The sequence below is a fragment of the Callithrix jacchus genome, chromosome 15 (genome assembly GCF_049354715.1).
Source record: "Callithrix jacchus isolate 240 chromosome 15, calJac240_pri, whole genome shotgun sequence".
Lineage (NCBI taxonomy): Eukaryota > Metazoa > Chordata > Mammalia > Primates > Cebidae > Callithrix > Callithrix jacchus.
The window spans coordinates 6,336,238-6,355,573 of record NC_133516.1 but is presented as its reverse complement, the minus strand read 5'-3'; the positions used below and the strand labels follow the sequence as shown (position 1 = coordinate 6,355,573).

General features: G+C 39.6%; 1 protein-coding gene across 50 annotated transcripts in view; it reads right to left on the bottom strand.

The window, feature by feature from the left end:
• LOC100404408 (uncharacterized) overlaps positions 1 to 19,336 on the bottom strand; it is an 83,258-nt gene that overhangs the window by 46,476 nt on the left and 17,446 nt on the right. For 45 of the 50 annotated variants that reach the window (XM_078350078.1, XM_078350101.1, XM_078350106.1 and 42 more), the window contains 8 exons: positions 16,047 to 16,144; positions 15,248 to 15,271; positions 15,019 to 15,139; positions 12,125 to 12,382; positions 11,084 to 11,288; positions 2,965 to 3,036; positions 1,296 to 1,357; positions 502 to 529 (listed from right to left, as the gene is read on the bottom strand). In XM_078350078.1, coding sequence (XP_078206204.1) covers positions 502 to 529; positions 1,296 to 1,357; positions 2,965 to 3,036; positions 11,084 to 11,270 — 349 coding nt within the window. In that variant the 5' untranslated portion in view covers positions 11,271 to 11,288; positions 12,125 to 12,382; positions 15,019 to 15,139; positions 15,248 to 15,271; positions 16,047 to 16,144. Of the gene's footprint in view, positions 1 to 501; positions 530 to 1,295; positions 1,358 to 2,964; positions 3,037 to 11,083; positions 11,289 to 11,512; positions 11,804 to 12,124; positions 12,383 to 15,018; positions 15,140 to 15,247; positions 15,272 to 16,042; positions 16,145 to 19,336 lie in introns of all 50 variants that reach the window. The other 5 variants (XM_078350072.1, XM_078350073.1, XM_078350075.1 and 2 more) reach the window with 3 other exon arrangements.

Sequence of the window (19,336 nt, the reverse complement as noted above, 5' to 3'; positions counted from 1 at the left end):
AGTGACAGTCAGTGCATTGGTGCTTCTCAGGAATCTCACAAGGAGCTTTGGGAAATGTGGACCGGGCTAGAATGTATGGAGCTGGGCGATGAGAAGCAGGGACCCAGCTGCTGCTGGACCATTCTCCTTGGTGCTGAGGGAAGGAAAATGAGAGGGGCAGAAAGAAATGAAAGAGCCTTGGCTTCCTAGCTAGGGCAACCTCATCAACGTGAAATCCTCATTTGAAGAATCGGTTAATACAGAAAGGCAGTGTACTATAGAAACAGAAAGTAGATTAGGGCTGCCTAGAACCAGGGGTGTGGGGGGGTTGGGGGAAACAGAGGAGTCACTACTAAGGGGGTTTTCTGATTGGAAACCAAGAGCTTCTAAAATTAGATTCTAACAATGGTTGCACAACCCGGTAAATAGAGTGAAAACACTGAATCACCTAATTTAAATGGGTGAATTAGTTTGCATGTCAACTATGTCTCGGTAACTGTTTAAAAGGAAAAGAGTACGTACAGTGGTGATACTGGGCTGCAGGCTTCTCCTGCAATAAGAGAAAAAGAAACACCATGAGGATTATATCATGCTGGGTCCCATTGGCACAGGTCTTGTATTTACTTGGTGACATTAGGAAACCAGACGGCAGACTGGGCGTGGTGGCTCACACACGTAATCCCAGCACCTTGGGAGGCTGAGGCGGGCAGATCATGAGGGCAAGAGATTGAGACCATCCTGGCCAGCATGGTGAAACCCCGTCTCTACTAAAAACTACAAGAAACCCGGCATGGTGGTGGCGAGAACCTTCAGTCCCAGCTACTCGGGAGGCTGAGGCAGGAGAATTGCTTGAATGCAGTAGGAGGACGCTGCAGTGATCTGAGATCACACCACTGCACTGTAGCCTGGTGGCAGAGAGACTCTGTCTCAAAAACAAAACTAAACTAAACAAAAAACCAGATGTCTAACAGTGATGAAGTCACAGGCTCCAATGGAGAACAGGGGATGCTTGCAGAAAATGCAGTGGGTTTGGAATACTTAGCAGGTATCTATGCTGGCTGAAAAATACAAAATTATTTTTCAGGAAGAATATGTTGCTACTGAGAAATACGCTCACTACTAGGTTTTCAGTGATGTCATCTTCTGATTGACATCATCAATCAGGCTTCAGTTTGTCATACATTCCAGTGACTGGTAGCTAGAGTTTATGACAGCTGAGGCCTGATTCACAATGGCAGTCAGAAATGATACTCACTTGATATTCTAGAAGCCCCCAAAAAAGACATTTGTCTTCAAGACAAAGAAATGCATCTTACTATGTCAGGTGATGTCTCCTTAAGGTTTTCACGTGTAAACTCCTTTGGGTCTTGAAGAGGAGCTAGGAGAACACAGAGAGACAGTAAGTACACTGGTGATGCTGAGGAATCCCACAAGAAGTCTTGGGGGATGTGGACAGAAGCTGCAGTGTATGGAGGGGGGCTGTTGACAAGCATGAACTGAGCTCCTGCTCGGCCACTCTCCTTGGTGCTGAAGGAAGGCATAGGAGAGGGGAAGAAAGAAATGAAAGAGCCTTGGCTTTCTAGCTAGGGCAACCTCATCAGTGTGAAATAGTCTGAGAACCGGTTAATACAGAATGGCACTGTATGGCTCAGTGAGAGCATCTCATCACACCTGCTGCCCATGTGAAGGTGTAGGCAAATCCCAACATTTTATGAAACGTTACAGGATTATTTAACTTCTGTGGATCTACATATCCTGCTGCTACATTTATCATCTGTCCTGTTGTATTTTTTAAATTTAAAAGCTTACATATTTATTATTTTAATTATTGTGCATTTCAATGATATATTTAGTGAGTAACATTCATGATGCTGTGTCAAAAATGAGAAAAATCAAATCTAAATTCATAATCTAGCTTCCGCCTTGGGCATTGAAAGAAAAACAGCAGTATAATCTCGAATAGAGGAAAAATAAATAACGACTGCAGAAATTAATGGAATAAAAAACAGGAAATCATCAGAGAAAATCAACAACAACAAAAACAGTTCTTTGGAAAGATCAATAACACTGATAAACCTCTACCTTTTCTAACCTCAAAGGAAAAGAAGGAAGTCACAATGTACTAATAATATCAGTTCAAGACGAGTTGAATCAAAAAATAATAATAAAGGAATGTTGTGAACACATCTGTGCTCACACTTGGAAACATTATATGAAATGAGCTAACTTTTTGGATCTGTTTCAGAAGGTTAAACATCTTCTCATGATAAATGAATCATCTGAATAGGCCTATATTTATATTAGAAATTGAATCAATAATTAGTATCTTCTCAAAAGAACAAAAACACTACCTTCAGATGATTTCACCAGTAAATTTTACCAAAATTCTTACAAAGAAACGTAGTCTTACCGTACAAGCAAGTAACCATAATTTTAGTATTTCCTTACATTTTAAAATTATGTTTCCAAACAAGACACAAGAAGGTTTGTAATTGCTGTATTCATAATTGCCCAAACTGAAAGCAAATGTCTAAACATTTGAGATGTCCTTTACTATCAAAAGTGAACCAAGCCTGGGCAACACTGTGAAACCCCGTCTCTACAAAAAAAAAAAATAAAATTTAAAAAAAGAGCTTGGTATAAAGCATGTGCATTATAGCCATCTGCTTGGGAGGCTGAGGTAGAAGGATCATCTGAACACGTGGAGGTCAAGATTGCAATGAGCTGTGATTGCACCAGTGCACTCCTGGGTGACAAAATGAGACCTTTTCACAAAAACAAAGAAACAAAAAGAACCAACCTCTAAGCTGCCAATGTAACTTTACTTGTGTAGTTGCATCACCCATTAATTTAATGCATTTAAATGGGCACAAATGAAATAAATGAAGAACATCACATAGCATTTACTGAGTTTCTCTGGGACACTGGATGAGTAAACTGGAATTATTTGCTTCAATCAACTTAATGATATAATTTCCACCCTACCTTCATTTTCAGTGGGGCAATTTTTTTTACGCCTCCGTTTTTGTACCCAGCTCCTCACACGGCCAGCCAAACCTGCAAGGTAGAAATGTATTATAATAAAGACAATTCTTGACATCTTGCTGGCAGAAGACCACAGAGAAATTAGTAAAAACTTATTCAGTTTAAACTTTTGATCCTAGTTTTCATCGACTGCTTTTCAATGCTACCTGAATTAGATCTGGGTTCTAGGAAGATTTGTTTGTCCAGGCAGATACCTTTATTCAGATGAGACAATAGAAAAGCAGAAGACCCAAGTTACCAAGAATAGGCTGGGTTCAAATACTACTTAGAATCTGCGCATACCTGGGAGAGGGATATGAACCCATCTGTGCCTCTCTTCCCTATTCTGAGATGTAGAAACATTAGTAGATCTATGCTATAGACCTACTAAGGTCTATAGCACCTAAAAGAATGAAATGCAGATAAAGACTTAAAAAGACTCTTTTCTTTTGTAAATGCCCTAAAATGTTCAATCATTCAATGTCGAGAAGGATAATCCAGATACTTGGTAGTGGTTGAATACAGAGAGGAAGCCTGCATGTCTCCTGTGCAGGGTAGGATGGAAAGTGACTTCAGAGTTTCCATGGACACATGATTTCCAGCTCATGACAGAGATCTGTGATTGCCCTGATCCCCACATCAGCCCCAAGGGACAGGCAGGGAAGGGGCTACAACCCATATTTTCCAATTCAGTGTATTAAAACTCAGACATTTTGAGTGACTTGCCCAGAGTCACCACAGTGAGGAGTGATAGATCTGAGGTAATAATGTAGTTGGTTCCCCGGGGATAGAGATCCTGGAACACCTGAGTCCTCTAGATCATGCCCTGAACCCTGGACTGAGAGCTCTTCTCACAAGCTTTGTCAAATCCTGCTGCCCCAACATTTCTGTGGGATGGTTGAAGCTCTGGAGAGGTGGCAGGTGGCTTACCGCATTTACTGACCTACTCTATTATCCCCATGTTGTCACTTTTATTAGTTTATGACCCATAAGGCAAACATTTTAAGTCTCTCAGTTATGCATGGTCAGAGATTTTACCTAAGTCCACTCTTTCTACCCATCAGGTGATTCTCATCTGCTGGGCTAGAGCTGGCCTGATGTAAAAAATAACACACGGCATACCATGGAGCTGCTGCGTGCCCCACTCTGGTGAACATGGCATACTACGGAGCTGCTGCGTGCCACGCTCCTGTGAACATGGCATACTATGGAGCTGCTGTGTGCCACGCTCCTGTGCACGTGGCATACCACGGGGCTGCTCCATACCCCAATCCTGGGCACATTCTTGCCTTGCTTCTGCTTTCCCAGCTCTGACAATCCTAATTCTGGCTTCCAAACCAATCCTGTATGTCCCTCTCAGTTCTCAGACTTGCCTCAACTGTTGGATATTTTAATCATTGTTGTAGTGACCATGACTGAACTGTGACATTTCATATACCATACTATATGTTTATCTTTTTATATATTTCTTAATAATATTTAACTTATTTTTTTCAGACTTTTTAGGAACATTTCTGGGCTAGGTGTGCTGGCCCACGGCTATAATCCTGACATTTTTAGAGGCTGAGGCAGGAGGATTAGTTTAAGGTCAGAAGTTTAAGACCAACCTGGGCAACACAGTGAGACCTCAATTCTACAAAAAGCTTCTAAATGTCATCAGATGTGGTGGTGAGCCCTTGTATCCCTAGCTACATGGAAACCTGTTGTGGGAAGATCATCTGAGCCTAGAAGATTGAGGCTGCAGTGAGCTATGATCACACCACTGCACTCCAGCCGGGGTAACAAAGCAAGACCCTGTCTCTTCAAAATAAAAAGCATTACTGTGTTACAAGTATCCCCATTTTGTTTCTCATTAACTAATATTGCTGTTTTCATCCTGAGGCTTAATTGCTTTAGTAAGCTAAAAGAAAGTTTTTTAGACAAGGTAGTATTTACAGCAGGCCATATGCATGCCTTTTTATAGATTCTAGTTTTATATGCCATAAAATCAAAGAGCAGTCTGTATACTACACAAGGCACAATAGATTACAAACCAAAGCTTTCTCTAACTCAAAGGTGAAAAGTGCACACTTAACATCCTTTGCAGAACCCATAGCAAAATAATGTTTTGAGAAACTATGCACTTTGGCTACCCAGTGAAGTTAGGAGAAAACTGTCACAGGTCATCAAGACTTCCCCAACGTTGTCTTTTACTTTTAAATAATGAAATACACATTATTTCTCCTGCTTTCTTTCATGTATATTACCGCATGTTCTCCTTTTGGCTTTTCTGCATACCCTATCTTGGGAATCACTCCACAGCAATAAAAAGACATCTTACCCTTTTTCACAGCTCCATACTTCTCCTTTATGTACAAGTACCAGCTTATTTTACTAGTCCCTTACTAGGCATGTCAGTTATTTCCAATATTTAACTATTGAAAATAATGCAACAAGAACTTTGCAAATAGTTTGTTTTATATTTATGGAGCATAACTTCAGAATAAAATTCCTCAAAGTAGAATGTCTGGTTCAAATGCATTTTCACGGTTGTGAGATTGTGCCAAATTCCCCTTCATGGAGTTGAGTCTTTTTGCATTTCTACCAGCAATACATGAATGCAACTTTCCTCACAGCCACACCAAGGAATGTTCTGCCATGGTTTTGGGATTTTCCTCAATAGGAGAGACCCTGCAGTAGAGCTGTCATTTGCCTTTCTTTTATGAGTGAAGATGTGTTTAAAAATCACCTGTATTTCTTTTTCTGTGACTTGTCTATTTACCACTTTATTATCCACTTTTAGTGTCACTTGATTTTTCTCAAGTCCGCCTCTTTCAGGTCATTGTTGTTTTTCTCTTCACTGTCGGCTCTCACCTGAACCACTCCACCAGTCTCCTAGCTGCTCTTCCTGCTTCCACCCTTGCCTTTATTACAGCATATTCACAGAGCTGCTGCTCAGTCTTTTTCTTAGAGAATTAACAGTAATCCTGGGCTATAATCCTCCAGTGGTTTTCCATCTCAACTGAAGTCCATCTTTTCTGTGAGTGCTCACTACATGTACAAGGCCTTCACCCACCTTATTCATCCCAGCATCCTTTTACTCTGCTGCAGCCACCATTGTGTCTTTCCCTCCTTTGCCTAAAACTTTGTTTCAAAGTTTCAAATCAAAACTTTGTTTCAATTTCAGGAATTCCAAAGCAGATATCCCTCTCTGGAAGCCCTCTCCCATCATGCTCGCAGGGTTCCCCTCACTTTTTTATTTTTAAAACTAAATAAGATGGGGTGTCTCTGTGTTGGCCAGGCTGGTCTTAAACTTCCAGCCTCAAGGAATCCCCTCATTCTGGCTTTCCAAAGTACTGGGATTAAAGGTGGGGGCAACTATACCCAGCCCATTTCACTTTTAAGACTGTTCACATGTCACTTAAAGAGAACATCCTGCTCTTAGCGCCAACCCTCCATCAAACTGCCCTCCTCTTTAATCCATTACCCTGCTTTACTTTCTTCCCAGCATGTCACCACCTGCCATTCTTGAGTATTCAAGTGCTGGTTGCCCTTACTTCCCTATTGAATGTAAGGGTCAGTCTTAGAATGGGGCTCTCTGTTGTGTTCCACTGTTGGCCATTTAAAACTGCTCAATACATATATTTCATTTTACCCCAAACTAGTTAAGTTTCTCCCAATTCTCCCAGATCTGCTAAAGTTGTCTTTTGTTTTATCATCTAAGACAGCATCAGATTTTTAAAACTGGTAGCTATTTAGAATTAAAGACACACGCTATCAAGATCCACAAAAATATAAATGAAGAATGTTAATGTCTAAAAGTCAATGGTAACTGCAGTTTGACACAAGTATATTTAAAACTAAAATACCTTAAATACAAAGTGACTCATTTCATCAGTTTAATTATGTCACTAGACAAAATATATTATCTGAATTTTATAACAAGATATCACGCACCTGTCATCAAAATGTGCTTTATGTGTGTTCTGAATCAAACATGACAGGACTGTTTCTGACTTTACGAAAAAAGACAGCCAATCGCAAAGGGGTAGGTAAATAAATAGTGCTTTAACCAGTCCGTAGTACACTAAGCAGTTATTCAAAGTCATCAGGTAGAGCAGGGTGCCCTGGCAGGCAAAGACATCCTGGAGTGCTCTCTGGGTGTCAAGTACTGTTTGAGAAACTTACGCCATTATCTCACTGCTTTAAGTAAAAGTTACAAGGCAGCACATACAAAATAATCAGAAAGTTTTATTTTACAAAAAAGTTTGTGAAATAAAATATTATATTCAAATGCATAGCAATAATTTCCAGAAAAACAGTGCTCAAACTGTAACACAAGTGATCTATGGGTATTCTGAGTGTAATAAATAACTTTTCTTTATTTTCTACATCTTTTACATGAAACATACTGATAGTTATTTTAAAAGGAGGGTTCAAAATAGGTACTAGAAAGCTGAAAGACCTGCTGCTCAGAGGTCTCTACATCATATGCCCATGCTTTCCCTTCCCTGACCCCTCACTTGAGAGAGCCAACAAACCAGCAGCGTTCCTATGGTAAGAACACAAAAGGCTGCATGAAAAGTCGATGGGTAGTGATAAAATTGGATAATGAGCTCCTACTATCTTAATCTGTTACTTATATTACCCCTAGTCTTATTAGATATACTGCTAAATAAAGGCATGATAGGACAAAATATGTTTGAGTCTGAGATCTAAACTGGGTTCTTAGAGCTTCTCGTTGAAATGGCTTCAAGACACAATGTTCTTTTGAAATATTTCAGAAGAGAACAATGAAGCAGAGCATTATTTATGGCATAAGTTCCTGAAACAGGACTTGCCACCTAGAGAGCACTCCAGGATGTCTTTCTACAGCAGTGCGCCCTGCTCTGCCTGATGCCTTTAAATGACTGCTTAGTGTGCCACAGAATGGTTGGAGCACTGGTTGCTGTGATACTTGTCTAGGTTACCAAAAGAATTCAACTCGTCATTATAGAAAGGCTAAAATGTTTCACATCTAACTAGGAATTTATCATTTTCCAAGAAAAGTGATACACAATTTTCTGAAATAAAGATATTAACAACAAACTCTGAATGTGTCTATACTTTATATTGTGTTCTGAACATGTTTCTTTCATTTTATTTGCCCAGCCAGGCTGGAGTGTACTGGCACGATCTCGGCTCACTGCAACCTGCAACTCCCAGATTCAAGTGATTCTCCTGCCTCAGCCTCCCAGGTAGCTGGGATTATAGGTATGTGCCACCATGCCTGGCTAATTTTTTGTATACTTAGTAGAGAAGGGGTTTCATCATGTTGGCCAGGCTGGTCCCAAACTCCTGACCTCAGGTAATCCGCCCACCTCGGCCTCCCAAAATGCTGGGATGACAGGCATGAGCCACCGTGCCTGGCCAAAGAATGAACACTGAAATTGAGGTTTCTGTTATCCCTTTACTGAATACAACAAAAACACGTTTGAAGAGACATATAGAAACTTACTGTCATGCACGTACACATAAAATGGTAAATTCTGTGCTCACAAACTATTTTTTCTTCAACTGCTCTGACTTAACACTTCTTACTCGGGGCCTTGCTTGCCCTCCTGCCAGCTTCTCCTTTCTCCTGACCAGGGCATTCTCAGCTTCAAATCAGTTAGCAGATGAAACCCTTCCACATTTATTAAACTGTTGATTTGACTGGTAAATGTAGGCCATTTTGTCACCCCTACTTTTGTCCTTATCCATTTTAATAAATGTACGGACAGAAGGTAGAGCCAGGAGAGATGGCACATGCCTGTATTGTCAGCTTTCCTACAGGCTGAGGCAGCAGGAGTGCTTGAGCCCAGGCCAGGAGTCAGAAGCCTGGGCTCTGTGCCCACAGTGAGGACCCATCTCTTTAGGAGGAAAAATGGAGAGGTAAATGTGTAAAATAAGATGCAAAAGGAACTAATCAAGATGAAAGTAAGTTCTAAGAGAGGTCTATGTTATGGGTAGACCTTAAAATATAAGACATTCTGGAGTCTGTCAAGTTCTTTAAGAACTGAGTTTGGCATCACTACGACCTCCAATGTCTACTTTGATGACTTAGAACCTCAGTCCTGTTCAGCAGCCGTCTCACACAGTCCCTTCAGATCTCTAAGCCTTCCCTTCTGCATCAGCAACATAGCTAGAATATACACAGGCCTTATTTGTATTTGGAAGCTTCCAGTAAGATATACATGAAAACATGTTTTACATCCTAAAGAATAAGGAAAAGGCTCACTTTGTTCTCTCACTACCTCATCTGCCAAATCAGACAGAATATCACACAGAGGCTTGCCATACATCACCAAGCAAGGAGTTTCCACAGGTACTTGCATGCTTTGTGTATAAGGTACAATCTATTAAGTCTCATAATTATTTATTCTTACACAATTTTTCAATACTCTGAAAAGGGAGTACAGCACTTCCTTGTTACAAAGGCACACCCATCATGGGGCTTAATTATTCTGTGAAATAAGGTAAAAGCCAAACTGAAGTTTAAACACAAGACCTGTAAGACATTTTCTCCATACTAATAAAATCTCTGCCATTAAAATGAAAGAAATGAGCTGATCATATTTTTATGTCTTTATGATATAATGTTTTCTATTTCAGTGGACTTAGTGTTTGTTCAAGGAACTGGTTACCCAGAATTATCTTTGCTAGATTCATCTATTTCTAAAATATAGAAAGGATTTTAGACTGAAGGCTGCTGGCCCTAGCTGATGCCTGTCACCCAAAAAGCCTATGTCACCTGGTTACCAGGAAACAACCAAGTCAGGCTACTGGCTCTCAATGCCCTGCCCCAGAGCCCCACCCAATGGCTCACAATGCCCTGCCCCACAGCCCCACCCAATGGCTCACAATGCCCATCCCTGCTGCTGCCCACCTATGGTCACCATTCCCCCCATGTGACTGCATTATTCATCCTGGGCTGCCTGAGCTTTCCAATCATGAGAAAAGTCTGTGGAGGGAAGGGTGGTTGTTATTGGAAGTCACCCTGGGTGCTGAACTCAGTAGAAAACCCTGGTTACTAATGTCAGTTCCATTAGCATCTCTGGTTTTCTGAGTCTGGTAGCTTTCATTTGCTCAACAAATGTAGTGATACACAAATGTTTGACTGATTTTGTAATTAAATGCTCCTCTCCTGTCTTACAAGTGTTAGTTTTTGTCTTCAATTTGACCACATCAAAAAAATGAAATGCTTCCTCTATCCTCCCCTTTCCCATCCTATAGGAAGGGGAGCCATGGAAACAATTCTTTTCCACAGGCAGAGTCTGGCCTTCTAACTCTCAAGTCTTTACCTTACAAATTCAAGTCGAAAGTCATTTCATCTCTTTTGGAACCTGTAACCATGAGCTAGCTCTACCTGTCTTTCAGAAGGTAAGGAGGTAAAGCCCATGAAGTTACTGGAGTAGTGCCAAAGAGACATTCACATCATAGTGGGAATTTTTAAGTAATCAGAGCTCCAGGGCTAAACTTTGGGTAAAACCACAGCAAAAACAACTTTTCTACAGCTCTGGCAGTAATATTTCATACCTTTTGCAGTCATTTTAAGCATGTCCCTCAATTTTTCCTTTGGTTTTCAAATTACAATTGGAAGAAATAAAGCTGCTTCTGTCAAGGTGACTTCAAACCATCTCTTAAGAACACCATATAATCTCTTCCATAGCTCTATTTTAAATTTAAGAACTTTCCAAATATTTGAGTCTGAATTTTCCCAATTATTAGCTTCCTTATCGAATAGGAGAAAAGAAATGATTGGGCCTTTAACCGGCTCCTTCACTGAGGTACCATAGTAGCTGGATAGGTAAGGCTAGAGAATGGGATGGAGACTCCAAAACTGGAGTATCTGAATTTTCACTGGGGACAGGGAAAGACTAGACCCCAAATGCCTCAAGCAAGAAGGCTCAACAACAAAGACAAGAGGCAGGACTAGCCTTTGTCCCCCATGCCCAGCCCTGGGAAAGCTGGCTATAGGCAGGAGGGAGCTGAGAGCTGAGGATGTCTCTGGGGTGAGGGGATGGGAAGGAGGTGGGGGAGGTGGCGGCCAGAAAGAAAATGGCACCTGTGGCTTCTTTACCTTTGCGCCGCTTTGACTTGGGCTGCACGTGCTGGACCTCCACCACTCCGGGATGTAAAATGGCAGGCTCTGCAGTCGTGGATTCTGGTGGTGTAGCTGCCACAGACTGAGTCCCACAACATGACGCCACTGCCTCCCGGCACCAGGCACAAATGAGGCCAGCCCTGGGGCCTAGGCAATTCCCCATAGGTGACCTATAAGGGGACTTTCAAAACAAAGCAATGCACAAAATCAGAAAAAAAAAAAACACAAAAAAGAACAATGAGAACACGTGGACACAGGGAGGGGAGCACTACACACTGGGGTCTGTTGTGGGGAAATAGGGGAGGGACAGCAGGGGTTGGGGAGTTGGGGAAAGATAGCATGGGGAGAAATGCCAGATATAGGTGATGGGGAGGAAGACAGCACATCACACTGCCACGTGTGTACCTATTCAACAACCTTGCATGTTCTTCACATGTAACCACAATACGAAAATGAAAAAGAAAAAGAAAAAAAACAAAGCAACAAACAAAATAAACAACAACAACAAAAAAAAACCAAGCAACACACAAAATAAAAAAAGGCAAAGAAAGAAAAAGCAAAGCAACAGAGCAAGCCACAAGGGCACAAACACTTCCGTTAGAGTAGTCAGAGCTCCTCCTCCTCCCACTACCAGCTTCTGACTGAAGGCTGCTGGCCCTGGCTGATGCCTGTTACCCACAAAGCCTCCTATGTCACCTGGTTACCAGGAAACAACAAAGTCAGGCCAGTGGCTCACAATGCCACTTCCTACAACCCCACCCAAAGGCTCACAATGCCCATTCCTGCTGCTGGCCACCTGTGGCCACCCTGCCCCTCTTGGTGACTGCATTATTCATCCTGAGTGGCCTGAGATACTCCATTTTTCACCATAGGCCTCAGAAAACCCAGAAATGTCCCTTCATAGATTCTATATAGAGAGTGTATCTAACCTGTGAATAAAAACAAAGGTTTTGTTCGGCATGATAAATCCACAAACACACAGGATTTTCACAGAATCCTTTGGGGCCCACCACTCACCTTCAGCTTCCTGTTCTTGGTTATTTGGGCTTCAGTCTTGTATGCTCTGTCAGGTTCTAGGCCTTGTAAGGGTGAGTTCCATGTCTCCACTCATTTATATGTGCCCAGGACGGTTGGCTCTTGGGAGGGTCTTCACGACTGAGGCCATGGATCCTTTGCACTGTCCCTTGAATCCACTTGACACAAAATACTCATCCTGCAGTGATGCTTTGAAAGTGATGCTTCCATTCAATTAGGGGCCAACTGTATTACGGATCCCTAGTACCGAATACATGGCATATGAGAAATGAATGAAAAATGAGTGAATGAACTCAAGTGTGCCTACAAGGTGAGAGAAAAATGGTCCTACTTACTAGGTGTGCTACGAAGGCATCTGGGACCATTGGCTTTGCTATTTCATAGTAGGCCTGGGGCTTTGAAGGCTGGTATTTCCTCATTCTAAACCTCAAATTCCAATAAATTACCACCAAGTGGACAAAGGTCCATGGGCCAGAGCTCTTGGTGTGAACAACATACCTTTTGTGGGTGTGATTAATGGACAGGGACTATACAAAACTAAAAACAATGTTTGTGTGCTGACTACCTGCAAGCCATGGTGATAAAACACTCTGTATACAGGATCTTATTCAATGCTTGTTACAAATCCATGAAGTGGATTTTTACGCAAACTTTCTATTCAAGCTTTTTGGAACAAGAGGCTAGTGTGGTGACTTTCACCTACTCGGCAGCAGATTCAGATACTTGTTATCTGATGGCCAATCTCGTTACATGTATACTCCTACATGCTTCTCCTCTCCCTCTCATGATTTTATAGCAAATCCCACACATCATATAATTTCCTCCCTGACTCTCTTGGTATATGTCTGTAAAAGATATGATTCTTGTTTGTTCTTTCAAGACAAGGTCTCTCTCAACCAGGGTGGAGTTCAGTGGCATGATCTTGGTTCACTGTGGCCTCTCCTGCCTCAGCTTCCTGAGTAGCTGCAACTACAGACTCACACCACCATGCCAAGCTAATTTTTTTATTTGTATTTTAGTAGAGACAGGGTCTTGCTATGTTGCCCAGGCTGGTCTAGAATTCCTGGATTCAAAGGATCTTCCCATCTTGACCTCCCACACTACTAAGATTATAGGTGTGAAGCACCATGCCCAGAGACAAGAACTCTTTAAAAAATATAATAATCCCAATACCATCATCAACCAACCATCTCACACCATTGCTCCTTATCACAGTCAACTCTCCTCCTAGCTCCAAATTTCTAGTCATTTCATGTATTTATTGTATGAATCAGGATCCAAATAAAGTCTCTCCTTGGGATTGTTTGAGTCACCTCTTAGGGTTTTCTTGATCCTGACAACTTCCCACTTTGATCTCTGTGCTGTCCCTTGCAGTCCATTTATTGAATAAATCAGGTCATTTCCCCATAGTTTGGATTACGCTAAGTGTGTTCTTATTATGCTGTTTCTCATACTGTGAATTTTGCTAATTGTATCTTGTGATGTTGGTTAACTTGCTCTTCACTTTGTTCTAGCTTTGATAAATTAGTAGTTTTATCTAAAGACATGGTGAGATTCAGGTTGGACTTGAGGGTCAGGGCAAAGACTGTGCTAGTTTCTTCTGGGAGGAGTTGTGTAGTTTCTGGACATCTTTTTTTTTAATTGGTGATGTTAATGGCCATTGATCAATTATGGATTGAACAATGAAGGTATTGTTGTATCATTCCTTCTTCATTTATGAGCTGCCATACTTCCAGAAAGAGATACTGCTACCTGAAGGGTCTTACATGAAGAAAAAAATGAAGCAGATGTAAAAAAGAGATGCTGCTTCTAATAAACTGTGTTACTCACTTGTACAACTTATATAGAAAACGCCAGTTCATGGCTTGATTTCTTCTGCTTAACCATTTTTCAAAATGATGGGCTGTTTCATTTATATCCTTCAATGGTGACCACTTGTATTTATCTATAGACAGGGAGGGTCTAGCTCTGTTGCCTGGGCTGGTATGCAGAGAAGCAGTCATGCCACTATAGCCTCAAACTTCTAGGCTCAGGTGACCCTCCCATCTCAGCTTTCTGAGTAGCTGGGACCAAAGACACATGCCCTCATACTTGAGTAATTTAAAAAATGTTTTGTAGAGACAGAGTCCCCCTATGTTGCACAGGCTGGTCTTGAACTGCTGGATGAAGTGATCCTCCTAACTCAGCCTCCTGGAGTGTTGAAATTACAGGCATGAGGAACTGTGCCAGTCCACTTTTATTTTTTCAAAAGGATCATTATGAATGCAGATATTCAAATGTATCTGATATATCTCAATTCACTGCAACTATTATCCTTATTAATGTATAAAATGTCCTATCTTTGGTTAGGAGTCCCTTCAGATTGGCCCTTCAGACATGTTGAAATCATCCTAATAATCTTTGATGGATTCTTTGCTATCCAGAGTGACAATATGTTCCAGGCTCCTTACACATTTCTGGCCTAGACCTAAAATCAGCACTTTCTCCAAGAAGGCTTCTTTTCTTTCATTGGGCAATGGTATTTTGAGACTATATTGAGACTACAATCTTGGTGCTAGGGGTAAATAGTATAATTTTACAACTTAGAAAACTGCCTGGCTCATGCCTGTAATCCTAGCATGTTCAAAGGCCGAGATGGGTGGATCACCTAAGGTCACAACTTTCAGACCAGCCCGGACAACATGATGAAACCCCATCTGTACTAAAAATACAACAAATTAGCCAGGCATCATGGCGGGAGCCTATAATCCCAGCACCTTGGGAGGCAGAGACGGGCAGATCACAAGGTCAAGAGATCAAGACCATCCTGGCCAACATGGTGAAACCTCACCTCTACTAAAAATAGAAAAATATTAGGCAGGCACAATGGCACTTACCTGTGGTCCCAGATACTCTGGAGGCTGAGGAGGAAGAGTCGCTTGAACCCAGGAGGTGGAGGCTGCAGTAAGCCAAGATTGGGCCAGCGCACTCCAGCCTGGTGACAAAGCCGGAATCTGTCTAAAATAAATAAACAAATCAGCCAGTCATAGTGGCTCACGCCTGTAATCCAAGCACTTTGGAGGCAAAGGCGGGCGGATCACCTGAGGGCGAGAGTTCATGACCCACCTGACAAATATGGTGAAACCCCACCTTTAAATGAAAAAAAGAAAGAAAAGTAAATAATAAATAAATAAGTAAATACATGCAAGACTGCCTCTAAATCATTATACAGATAGTTAAGAAAATGAATAAATGCAAGCCTGCACACAAATACATAAGTATAAAAATAATGTTGTGAGCCTGGGTCTAAATAAAATAAATTAGTAAATGTGAGCCTGCCTCTAAATAATCAGCTAGCAAGCTAGACAAATACATAAATCCAAGTCTGCCTCCAAATACTTAAATAAATATATAAATAAATAAATTCGGCCTGCTTCTCCATTACTACGCCAGCAAATAAATAAATAAATAACTGCAAGTCTGCCTCCAAATAAATCAATAGATAAATAAATCAATAAATAAGCAGCCCCACTTGGTGGCTTATGTTTTTAATACCCCACCCACTGGGAGCCTGAGCTGGCTGTATCACCTGAGGTTAGGACATTGAGACCAGCCTGGCCAAGATGGTGAAACAATCCTTGTGTCTATTTTTTTTAAAAAAAGGTAAAAATAATTAAATAAATTAATTAAAACATAAATAAATAAATGCAAGCTGGCCTTCCTGTCTCTAAGTAAATAAATCAGAAACTTTGTAAATAAGTAAATAAAGGCTGGGTGAGCTGGCTCAGTCCTGTAATCCCAGCACTTTGGGAGGCCAAGACCGATGGATCACGAGGTCAAGAGATCAAGACCACCCTGGCCAACACGGTGAAACCTCGTCTCTACTAAAAATATAAAAATATTAGCCAAGCTCGGTGGCACTTGCCTGGGGTCCCAGATACTCCAGAGGCTGAGGAGGAAGAATCACTTGAACTCAGGAGTTGGAGGTTGCAGGAAGCCAAGATTGGGCCAGTACACTCCAGCCTGGTGACAGAACAAGACCCCCTCTAAGATAAACAAACAAACAAACAAATGCCCTATGTCTTAATAGTAAATTGTACTGTTAGGTCTTACAAAAATGAATGTGAAAGGGAATGTTCTGCAAGATGGAACAAAATCGCAAATTTAGATCTTTGTAATTTTTATTGTTAATTTTCTATTATAGAATAACAATAACACTGCAGCACCCTAAAACATATATGAGGGAAAAATCATTCACAATGATTATAGCCTGACATTAACAGTATTTGCATTTTTGTGTTTCCCAAGCCTGTATTTTTCTGTGGATGTTAAACCATGGCTCTAGCTATAATCCTTATGTATATGAGTATTTCTATGCATATTTCATAAGGGTCTAATCTTAGTGTGCAAACAATTTTCTATCTTTTCTACCATACTATCTAATATATATATAACACACACATGCATACATATATAGATAAAATTGTATAGACTCACTAATATTTAGTGACTAAATAATTTTCTATCTTGTGATGTCATACACATATACACACATATGATGCCATGTGATTGCTCAAAACATTAATTTAGTGAATGAAATTTAATGAAATATATAGTTATTGCAAATATCCCTTGACTGTTACTATTAGGTTGCCTTCCATTGTTTATCATGATGAATTATGCTGAAATCATTATCTTTATGTACCTAAAACTTTTTTCATAATTTGAATTGATTTCCTAGAAAAACTCTAACAAATAGATTTACTCTATCATAGGTTGTAAACATTTTATGATCCTTGATAAATTATGCTTTTCCAGATGATAATTTACATAAATACTAATGACGTCTACAGGATTGCATCTTGACACAATTGGCACCATCACTAATTTTCCCAGTGCTAATGGTGTGTACAAAAAAATGCCAAGTAGTTTTAATTTGCATTAATTTATAAAAAGGATAATTATTTTATACATTTACTTAATTTGTTCCTCAATTTTATATAAAATTTCAAATGGCTTCATTTTGGAGCTCAGATATATATTTTTATATAGTTATATAAAAATGATACACATATAATTTGCCTATAGGGTTTTAAAAATCAAATCGTAAGGATTGTTGATATTAGAGAGATATTTAATTTTGCTAAGTTTGCCATAAGTATTGTACCAAGTTATTTATTACCTTTTTTAATACAAGTTTAATATTTTTACATTCTTAAATCTAACTCGGGGTATTGTATATGTGTTACTTATTTTATGAATCCTAAGCCTGAAAAACTCATTTCTCTATATATTTTGGATAAATGTTTGATTTTAATTTTTTTTTTAAATTTTTTATATTTTTAAAATGTGACACAGGTAACCATAAAGTATATATAAGTATGCACAATTTAATAATTATAAAGTGAACACCTCTGTAACCACCAACTAATTCAATATATCTAACATTTCCAGCATTCTAGATGCTTTTTGCATGTGGCTGTCTGATCACAATCCTTCTTTCCCCTCCTGGAGGTTCCCATAAACAAACCTGACTGGTGAAAATCATTTTCTTGCTTAAAAAAAAATGATTTCACTACTTAGGACTTAAATATTCAACTGTAACCGATTTAATTTTGTCCATGTTTACCCAAAATATTGTACCATACTATATGCATTATTTTGTGTTATGTTTCCTTTGCTCACCATTATGTGGTTAAGATTACCCATGAATTGCATTTAGCTGTAAGTTCATTTCCTTTGCTACGGACTACTCATTTGGCATTTCCATGAACAAGTGCTATTATGAACAACTTTATACGTGTATTTTAGTGCAAATGTGCAAGATTTGCTCCAGAAAAGTACTTGGGAGTAGAACTGCTGGCTGCAGTCTACTCATATCTTAAACTTTTATATAACCAAACTTTTTTCCAATATGTGTATACTAGTTCACACTCCCACCAGCAATACATGAGAATTACCTTGCTCTACACTTCTCACCACTTAATATTGTGAGCACTTTACTTTTCTTGGTATGGTAGTTCTGAAACAGTAAGTCAGTGTGATTTCAATTTGGAGTTTTCTGATAATTAATGAAGTTGACCATATATTCACGCCTTTTAGCCATTTATATTTCCTCAATTGTGAAGTGTATGTGCAATTCTTCTGCAACTATTTTCAATGGAGAGATATGGTTTTCTCATTGATTTAGAGAAATTTTATATTCATCTAGACACTAGTAGCTTTTCTGTATAATTTAAAATAATAAATCAAGTCATAATTTAATTTAAATCTTTTGTGTTCTTTTAAAAACTTATTTCCTACACTAATATCATGAAAGAAGTTTCCATTATTGTGACCCTAAGTGCTTTCAGGTTTTATTTTCTCATATTTAGGCTTATAATTTACCTGAAATTGCTTTTAAGTACAGTATGACATAGTAGCCCAATTTCATTTTCTTATTTATGAATAACTTCTATTTTTAGTTTTCTATTTTTTCCTTCTGTTTGAAATTGGAACCTACATGCTTTGTTTCTATTCCTTTAGTAGTTGCACAAAACATTCCAACATGCATATCTAATTTATCACAAGCTGAAGTTCACTATACAGGCTGAGAAGCCCTCATCCGAAAATCGAAATCCAAAATACTCCCCTTGCGTGTCACATTGGTGCTCAAAATGTTCTAGATTTTGAAGCATTTTTGGATTAGGGACATTCAATCTATATCTTTATTCTTCTCTTGGACATTACTAAGACCTCTGACAACTTGAAGTTCATTTCTCTTCTCGTCCAAACTTGTATGTTATTATAGTCATGTATTTTAATTTTACTTTATTTACATACTTTGAGATAGAGTCTTACTCTGTCACCAGGCTGGAGTGCAGTGGTACAATCTCAGCTCACTGCAACCTCCGCCACCTGGGTTCAAAGGATTCTTCTGCCTCAGCTTCGCAAGTAGCTGAAACCACAGGCATGTGCCACCATGCCCAGCTACTCTACTTTATATTTTAAAGCCAATTATACAGATTTATCATGGTTTTATGCAGCTAATATTTATTCAGATTTGCCAATGTACCTGCCACTTTTTTTGTTCACTTGCAAATCAGAACTTCCAGCCAAGATCACTTTTCCTTTTTGTCTTTTCTCCTGAAACTTTTACCACAAGATCACTTTCTACTACTGAAAATATCTTCAGATTACATGTAATGAGGATTTTTGAGCTTTTCTTTTTCTAAA